This window comes from Etheostoma cragini, chromosome 1 (genome assembly GCF_013103735.1).
Source record: "Etheostoma cragini isolate CJK2018 chromosome 1, CSU_Ecrag_1.0, whole genome shotgun sequence".
NCBI lineage: Eukaryota > Metazoa > Chordata > Actinopteri > Perciformes > Percidae > Etheostoma > Etheostoma cragini.
In genome coordinates this window covers 151,496-160,847 of record NC_048407.1, presented here as the reverse complement: position 1 = coordinate 160,847, position 9,352 = coordinate 151,496, and the positions used below count along the sequence as shown (strand labels likewise).

Below are 9,352 nucleotides of genomic sequence, written 5' to 3'. Positions count from 1 at the left end.
ATTAACTAAAACAGACAAATATAGAAGGGTTCTACCGCTTTGCTGTTTGAACCCTTAATATGAAAATCAGACTGTAATCAGAGGCAAAAAAAGCTGACATCTCTGTGATGGGTAACAAGCCTGTGATAAAGTAATGGAAGAATGTCCTAATTTTTAATTCATTTGCATAGGCTTAATGTTGTTGTTCTCTCTCTCTCTCTCTCTCTCTCTCTCTCTCTCTCCCTCTCTCTCCGTTTGTCCCTACCAGAATGCCCAGAGAAGTGTGCACGGCGAGTGTGCACTGCGGACGGCGAGTGCTGCCACCCCCAGTGTCTGGGAAGCTGCACACTTCCTGGTAGTGACACAGCATGTGCAGCTTGTGTGCACTACTACCACCAAGGACGCTGCGTGGCCGACTGTCCTCCCGGCACCTACAAGTTTGAGGGCTGGAGATGCATCAGTGCCGAGCTTTGCTCCAAAGTCCACCTCCCCGACTTCAACAGCTTTGTCATCCACGGCGGAGAGTGCATGTCTGAATGCCCACATGGGTACACACAGACCAAACCCAACAGGTGAGCTGCAATCTGCTCTGGGGGCTGAAATGGAGCCACTGGGTGGAGGTTACTGTTCTTGTTGGTCTGACATTGGTACGAATTCCACACCCTGCTTAGCCTGGAAATCCAGACCCAAATCCAAAAGGATTAAGGATCTGGCATCAAAAGTTGCCCATCTCGGGGCGCGGCACCAAGCATGCATTTGAAAATCTCACTGCACGAAATTGGATAACATTAGGACCAGTCACAGTAACACACGGGGTGACGGATCAGGAGCCCTGTATGCTTAGCTACCAGCAGAGCTAACTGCTAGATTAGAATCTCACTGCCTCCGGTCGGCAAAACAGCTAAAGCGTCCTTCTTGGTACGATTTGAGCGCCGTCTGCTGTTCCTCTTTTAGATAAAAAGCCAGGGCTGCAATAGCTGCAATAAAGGGCAGTTAGTGTATAGGTAGTCTATATCGACGTTTCATTGACGGGATTGTTCCGCTGCCATCGGAGGTTCCACCGGATGTCCCTCACCTTCTGCTTTCATTGTGTTGGCTAAACTCCGGTCGATTCTGGAAACATCCTCTAAGCTAGAACCAACAATCAAATTAGATTCATTTTCTTTGAGTAAAATGGCTGTCACACGCTCGACAGCCATTTTATTTCCAGAGTTTGCCTCCCTAATGTGCACATGTTCCACCAAAACAAGTTCCTTCCCGAGGCTATTTTGCACATGCACCACTGTGGCTTCAGGTGCTTTGTGCTGCCCAAGACAATTGTGATTGGTTTAAAGAAATTCCAATAAACTGGAGCGCCTTTGTCTTCCATCCAGAGATGTTGTGTGGAAGGGCCAGACCTTCCTCCCCAGTGCTGTGGAGATAGGTCTGGCAATTTAAGAATAGTGTAGAGGCTACCATCCATCCTTAGGCCTATTACACCTTTAGTTAAAATAAATTACAGTTTCTAGTCAAATTTCGGAACCTCTCCTAGACATAATTTAGCTGCTAACTATCGAACATAGCCGTAAAAATATACAGGGGTGGAAATACAAAAATGAAAGGTCAGGAGAGAGCTTCACGAGTTCCAAGTAGGAATGTACATCAGTAAAATGACACGGTACTGTCCCTCTCTGTCTCTCTCTGTCTGTTTCCAGTATGTTCTGTACAGCCTGTGATGGTCTGTGTGATAAAGTATGTGAGGAGAAGGTCATCGACTCCATGGATGCCGCTCAGTCTCTCAAAGGCTGCACTGTTATCAAAGGCAACCTGCATATCACCATCCGCAGAGGCCGTAAGTACTGCAGTGTACCCATAGACTGTATCAAATATGGACAAAGAGGCCGTGATGTCACCCATTGGTTTCTGAAAACGCAAAATTAAGGATGAAATTGGGGGTCTTACAGGGATTAACTCCCTTTTGTAGCCAGCCTCAAGTGTAGGGCGGGGATGGTTACCGCAGTACTGCGGTCACGTGACGCCTACCGGGTCTGAGCTCGTCACCATCATCACCGCATATGTTGTGTCTAATGACATGGATTCGTTGTATCTAAAGACGGGGATTGTGTCTGATGACATTGTGTCTTACATGGATTCAAGGTTTTCTAAACAAAAGTTATCAAGACTGAGCAGATCCAACTTTTGGAATTTCTTGCTTTTCAACAGCGGTAGAAAAAAATCCATACCGTCCCAGCTCTACTCATGTGGCCACTTGATGAACTGCAGTTTTTCTGCATTGACTTCACTTCTCAGCACCGGAGTGTGCCACTTGAGTTTACCGTTGCAACACTACACTTAATACTTATATTTCTACCACCACTCTACAGTTTCTTAGCTGGTCAGGGTCATATGCAAACGATAAGATGGAATAAATATTCTAAATAGCACAAATCCTTCATCAGACATATGTGAAAACCCACTAAAGAGAATCTAATTATTACACTATAGCACTATTAAAGAAAACACAAACTAGAACTAAAACCTGACCCTTGTGGCCTTCCTTGAAGCACCATCATCAATGATGTCATCATATGAAATCTGCTCCCCTATGGAGTGATTGCTAGGCCTACTGATGAAAAGACCTCAGGTATGACTTGATCCACTCTAGTTTTGAAAAGCTCCTCTCTGCTTGAGCCCCAGTGACTGGCAGAGGAAAAGCAGTCCTGAGAGCAGTCCAACAGATAGATCCTTATCATGCAAAGAGAGTGATAAGCTCAAGGAGGCTCACGGTCCCCCGTTCCCCCCCTTGTCCGGCCCGTTCCATTTGGGAGCCCAAACATATGCACCGATTTATGTTTTCTTCCGTGGCGCACGCCCTTTAAAAAAAGCAGTCGAAAGATATTTGCATTTCAGAACACACACGCCTGTCACCTGGGTAATAAAGCCGTAGAGTCGGCTCTCTTTCAACTCAGGACAGGATTGGAGATGAACAGTTTAACTGAAACACAACCGCGAGCAGCTTCGTGGGCGCTCAGGATTAGCAATGGTATCGGAGCGCATGTCCAGCAACCCGTTTGACCCAGAGGTGAACTGCCCCCCCCTCTTTTCCTTTCTCACACAGCTTCTCAGTGCATGGTACCTTCTCAGCAAGCACGGGCGCCAATTCCCCACACGCTGAAATAATAGATTATACAGTAAGATTAGAGGATTTCTTTTTAAGTTCTCGTGGCCCCCCCTCCAATGTGTCATGAAAAGATGATTTGGGAAAAAGGCAATCTAGTTATATGGCTAGTTTGTATATGATGCAAACAAACAAAAAACAAAAAATGTTAAACATACAAAAACCAAGATGTCAAACCTATTGTGAAATATGGTCACAAGATTTAAACTTCCAGAAGTTCAGACACCGTGTATTTAAAACAGAAGGTATAAATACTTTAATAAAACACAGTGTCCTTGTGTGTGTTTAGACAACATGGTGGCAGAGCTGGAGAGTTTCACAGGTTTGATCCAGAGGGTGACCGGTAATGTGCGGATCAGACATTCCCACACTCTGACCTCGCTGGCCTTTCTCCGCAGCCTCAGATACATCGACGGAGAAGAGCTACTGGACGAGTAGGACCACACAAACACGCCTACATTTCACTGCACCTGCACCTACACACAAAATCTCAGTTTTAGCTCCAACAGGAGTTGGAGTCACTGATGGTGCTGTACACTCAGTTCTACTTGTGTGAACTCTTGAAATATCTTTTACTCTAGAGGATTTTTTTGGAATCGTAATGTATTGTTGTGAATAGTACTCAGCTCCAGAGTCAATAGACAAATATGTAAAACTAAATATCGACTTAAATTAAAGTGTTGTTACCATACACTGTTACCTTTCATTCTTAATTTGCCTGTTGCTGTGAGAGTTGTGGAAGGAACCAAGCAGAGTAATTATGCAGTGTTAGTGTTCTAATGTGGCTAGACAAAGCCAACACTGAAAGGTTGGCAGGATGGAGAGTAAAAGGAAAGGATGTTTTGACTGTGAGGTTGCAGACTGGAGAAGCGTTTTATGTAGGAAAGACTCACTCGTTGTGGGTTGGTAACTGTAATATTATCACTGAAATAAACAACAGAAAAACACCAGTTTCTATTTAAATATTTTTTAACTGGAAAAGTAAATATACTGACATCTAACAGTATATGTTAGATTCAGTCTAACATATGCTGGCAGGCATGTTAGATGCCCCTTTTTTTATAAGACCTTGAATTCAGCCTAGCTTCCTTCGGTCCAAGGAAAGGCTCCGTCAGGGTCATGGAGAGGCCTTCACACTCCCCTGCCTGTTTCTCCTCGAGTTCACTGAAATCTTACTTTCCCAAGGTCCACATTACAGTCATTCCTGATGTCAGGGTGTTACCCAGTGACTCATAAACACTGAATCTCCTCTCCAACACAAAAACAGTCCCTGGTTAATCAAAATTCCAAGGTTGTTTCTGGAGATCTACTGAAAAGCGTTAAGTACTCTAGGTTGCTTTCCCTTAAAGAAAAGGTCAAGCAGGTATATATCAGAGTTTTCACTTTTATGTACCCTCTTTCTTTGACACCTTGTGCGGTTTCCCCGTTATGCACTGAAAATAAGGCATTGTCCATGATGGGAAAGTTGGCCTTCGACTTGGCTTGTACCACAATACACACAATAGGCCAACATTGAAACATTATACAATGAAGGTAGAATACAGAAGCAAGCAGGTTGTTGACCATCATTCATTCATCCTCTCTACTTTCTGCCCTTCAGCACGTATGCCTTCTTGGCAGTTGACAACCAGCAGCTCCAGTATCTTTGGGACTGGAAGCAGCATAACCTCACCATCAAGGCAGGAAAGCTCTCCTTCAGAGCCAACCCAAAGCTCTGCATGTCCGAGATCCGCAAAATGTGGGAGAAGACGGCCATCCAGGGCCGTTTCGATGAGAGTGATTTCCGAAACAACGGCGACAGAGCCAGCTGTAAGGGTCGCATGAGCTTCAGCAGTTTTAACTGCTACGTACAGTACATTTACAGGACTTACTCTAGTTCACAACATTTTGCAAACCCCCCTTCTGAGCCTGATGTTGTTCTGCACCATGTCTGTATTTACTGCATTATTCTGTCAACAAGCCTCGTTGCTGCATATTTGAACAGAAACATATTATAGTGCTTAGATTTTGACTCTGTGCTCACTCCCTCATTCCTCTACGTAGGTGAAAGTACAATCCTGACATTTAAGTCCAACAGCACCAGCAGTACGAGGATCAAACTGACCTGGCAGCGCTACCGCCCCCCTGACTACAGAGACCTCATCAGCTTTATCGTGTACTACAAGGAGGCGTAGGTTTTTCAGAATCACCCCAGTCATTGCTGGTTCCTGCCCTCCATCTTTCTACTGATGAAAGCAAATTGAATCCCCCAGCTTATTAATCAGTTTGTTCAAAGGCAAAAATCCACGATCTATTGGAGCCTCACTATCCGATGGATTAACAGGACTTTAAATAAACGGATTGAAAAATAAATCTAAATATTAACCAAGTTTCCATCCAAAAAGAAGATGCTGATTTCCTTCAACTAGCTTATTGAGATAAACTGTTGGTGTTGCTAATTCTCTAGTCAGGTGCCATCAAACCAGTGCGGAAGGAGAGGGCTCTAATAGATGTTATTTAAAAAAGCGCTGTGAAAACCTTTTTTGTGATATTTTGACTTTTGTTTGAATTTACGGCATATCCACTGACGAGCAACTTGAAATAAAAACAGGTGGACAAGTCATAAATGTTTTTATGCTTGTTAGGGTTAGATTATATTACTGATATGTGTAAACACAAGAAAAAAGCCGATTCCATTATTAATAAAGGATAACATAAAATGGCGTGTAAATTCTTTTGAATATCGTGTAAAATGAACAAAAAATTGTTAATCATACAAAATAATAAATCATGATCCCTTTTTCTCACAGGCCGTACCAGAACATCACAGTGTACGATGGGCAGGACGGCTGTGGCTCCAACAGCTGGACTATGGTGGATGTGGAGCTGAGGCCGGACAAGGACTCAGACCCCGGAGTCCTGCTGTCCAGCCTCAAGCCCTGGACGCAGTACGCTGTCTTTGTGAAGGCCATCACACTCGTGGTGGAAGATAAACATTTGCCGAGTGCCAAGAGCCAAGTGGTCTACATCCGCACAAGCCCTTCAGGTAAATAGAATTTCATAGGTTACCACGGTTACAAGCAACGAGTTGTTAAAGTTCAAGGTCTGCGTTGTCACAAAAGATGATACAAACTTTACTTGGACTGGTTGTGAAATAAAACTACTAAAACTACTAATAAAAGAGTAATACTGATAGGTCACAAAGCCTCGACTAAGTCTATGAAAGCCAGCAATCCTGAAGCGGTACACGCACATACAGTAAGTGACAGGAGTACACAGTATGTGGGTCAGAATCAGTCAGGACTGGTTGTTGATTAGAAAAGTATGTAATGCTACAACTCAAAAAGATAGTATAGAAGTGAGATATCTCACTCTGGAGCTAAAACTAGTGAGATGTCTCACTCTGGAGCTAAAACTAGTGAGATGTCTCACTCTGGAGCTAAAACTAGTGAGATGTCTCACTCTGGAGCTAAAATAAGCGAGATGTCTCACTCTGGAGCTAAAACGGAGACCTAAACACACAGGGTGTGAACAGGATCTGTAGCAATGTGCAGTACAACAAAAATATGGTGTTTTTAGAAAATGAACCATGTAAACCTATTCTCGTACAACCTCAAAATACAATTATTAACCTGAACATAAGCAGAATATGGGCACTTAAACATTCATCTCACCAGAACGCTCCTACCGACAGCAAATGTTCTGTTCGCATTGCTGCTTATTTGTCATCATGAAACAATCCCACATCTATTCATGGGATCCAAACACAGTGTAAAGAGATGGAGAGGAAGATTGTTTCAGTAAACACAGCTGCAACTGAAAGAGACGGAGGAATCTGATTTAGAAAATCTATGATATAATTAGATGTAATGGAGGATTGCTTTAAATAAATCCAGCTGCACTGTAAAGATGTAGCAGTACCGTGATGAGAATCCCATCTGTATTGGCAGCCTGTTCATCCCAGTATGAAGGACACATTCGAGGAAACCAGGTTTACTGTACGAAGCAGCCAGTGACATCAGAATGATTCCGGGGTTTATTGTCTCCCTTTCAGCGCCCTCAATGCCTCAGGATGTGCGAGCGTACTCTAACTCATCTACACAGCTGGTGGTGCGTTGGTCGCCCCCTATCTCACCAAATGGAAACCAAACTTACTACCTGGTCCGATGGCAGCAACAAGCCGAGGACCGAGAGCTGTATCAGCACAATTACTGCTCTAAAGGTTCATACACACAAGCACAACTGATACAACTGTATTGCTAGTTGTTAAGTTACAGAGTACACATATCATGAAACACGTCTTCTACTTCCTCCTCCAGAGCTGAAGATCCCCATAAGGATTGCTGCCATGGGTGTGGGAGACCAGGAAGAGGACACCAAGCCCACTAAGCCAGATGCCGATGGGCCAGACAAAGGCCCCTGTTGCCCCTGCCCCAAATCAGTCGAGGTCCTGGAGGCCGAAGCTGCTGACGCCTCCTACAGAAAAGTCTTTGAGAACTTCTTGCACAACTCAATTTTTACACCAAGGTAAGCGACTTTTTATCATTGCTTTATTGTATGGCACTAGTGTGTAATGTGGGTTGAATTTTCCAGGGACCTCCAGTGCAGATCAGTAACTGCCTTCAGTTGTTAACCCTTATATAGTTTAGCTTATAGCTTAGCAGTTTTGCCTCTTTTCTGAACTATGTTTTAGCGTCTTTCTGAGTTAGGGAGTTGGCCTGCTGCCTTTCACGTCAGACATCTACATCACATTATCCCTCTTTGTCTCTACACACACATATGCAGAGCTTGATCCAGTTGATATTAAATATTTCTCAATATGTTTTGCCAAGGCAGAAGAAAGGGATGGGTGTAGGTTTTCTTCAGGTGTCTTAACAGGTGTCATCACATTTCCCGCATTCTCTTTTCAGCTGACCTTGTAAATGTTACATTTTCATTTGAGCTTTGCCATTTAGTTTTAGATGTCCCTCTTAGCATTTGGGGGTGGGAAAACCAATTACATTCTGATGTTTCCATACTCATCTTATAACAATCCTCTGTCTTCTCTCTCCCAACATTGTCCATTATCCATCCCTTCCTCCTTGCCTCTCTTGTATCACCGCTCCATCATGCTTTTCCTCTCACTTCCAGGCCACCAGACCGTCGCCGTAGAGATCTCTTTGGCATAGTCAACTCCACCCACCCCCGCCACAACCGGCCGCACACCAACAGCAGCACCATCCCTCCTGTCCAAGCCACTGGTAACGGCAGCACCGCGGACTTGGAGCCAGCCGACAAAGAGTACGAGTTCGTTGAGCAAGCAGTGACGGAGCGTGAGCTGCAGATCTCTGGCCTGCAGCCATTCACAGTTTACCGCATCGACATTCACGCCTGCAATCGACAGGTCCAGCGCTGCAGCGCCGCAGAGTTTGTCTTCTCCAGAACCAAGCCTGCAGGTTAGAGGAGGAATGATCTGTGTTAGAGATGTAGTACACTCTAATTATCATATTTGACCAGCACTGTAGTGTAGTGTCTTCCAGGTATATATGTCTGCCGAGACGCTGGGTCGTTGATGAGCTCTTTGACTAGCCACTGAAGACGTCAAAAGATATTCTGGATTCACCAGCCGGTTGTAGAAATCAAACCTGTGACGTGTGTTTACAGTTGTAATATCTTTTCTGTGTGTGCAGAAAAGGCTGATGACATACCTGGCCATGTGACCTGGGAGGGCCATGAGGAATGGGTATTTCTGCGCTGGCCAGAGCCTCTCCACCCCAACGGACTCATCCTCATGTATGAGATCAAATTCAAACTGGCTGCTGAGGTAAGACAACATCTGTGCATCTGCCTCCCACCTCACTGAGGACCTGCTGATTTTTAAAAGAACTAGGAAGCCAGAAAATTGATGTTTATTCAGAATTCATTGCAAGAGTTTATGTAATAGCGCTGTCCACATCTGAGCAAAATGCTGGTTGACCACTCTGACAAGTCATCTATAGTTGGATGAAAATTGGATGGACAATGTTCTCTTAATACATACCATACCTTACTTTTGTGTCATAGATGAAGTCTGATGAGAACTCCATTAACATTATGTATTGAGTGTCATTAAATATGTTATATTGGTCTGACCGGGCGGCTGTGGCTCAGTGGTAGAGCGGTTGCCTGCCAATCGGAAGTTTGGTGGTTCGATCCCCGCCCCTGCGGTCATTGTCGAAGTGTCCTTGGGCAAGGCACTGAACCCCGAGTTGCCCCCGG

General features: G+C 44.5%; 1 protein-coding gene and 1 long non-coding RNA gene across 4 annotated transcripts in view; one reads left to right on the top strand and one right to left on the bottom strand.

The window, feature by feature from the left end:
- The window catches only part of igf1rb (insulin-like growth factor 1b receptor), a 47,189-nt gene that overhangs the window by 30,311 nt on the left and 7,526 nt on the right, over positions 1-9,352 (top strand). For all 3 annotated transcript variants that reach the window (XM_034873597.1, XM_034873603.1, XM_034873591.1), the window contains 10 exons: positions 248-551; positions 1,674-1,810; positions 3,426-3,570; positions 4,737-4,945; positions 5,180-5,306; positions 5,926-6,161; positions 7,170-7,337; positions 7,435-7,642; positions 8,246-8,550; positions 8,785-8,918. In XM_034873597.1, the coding sequence (XP_034729488.1) occupies positions 248-551; positions 1,674-1,810; positions 3,426-3,570; positions 4,737-4,945; positions 5,180-5,306; positions 5,926-6,161; positions 7,170-7,337; positions 7,435-7,642; positions 8,246-8,550; positions 8,785-8,918 (1,973 nt within the window). The remainder of the gene's footprint in view (positions 1-247; positions 552-1,673; positions 1,811-3,425; positions 3,571-4,736; positions 4,946-5,179; positions 5,307-5,925; positions 6,162-7,169; positions 7,338-7,434; positions 7,643-8,245; positions 8,551-8,784; positions 8,919-9,352) is intronic.
- The window catches only part of LOC117945987, a 12,722-nt gene continuing 9,110 nt past the window's right edge, over positions 5,741-9,352 (bottom strand). The window contains exon 3 of the long non-coding RNA XR_004656942.1: positions 5,741-5,752. This is a non-coding gene — a long non-coding RNA (uncharacterized LOC117945987). The remainder of the gene's footprint in view (positions 5,753-9,352) is intronic.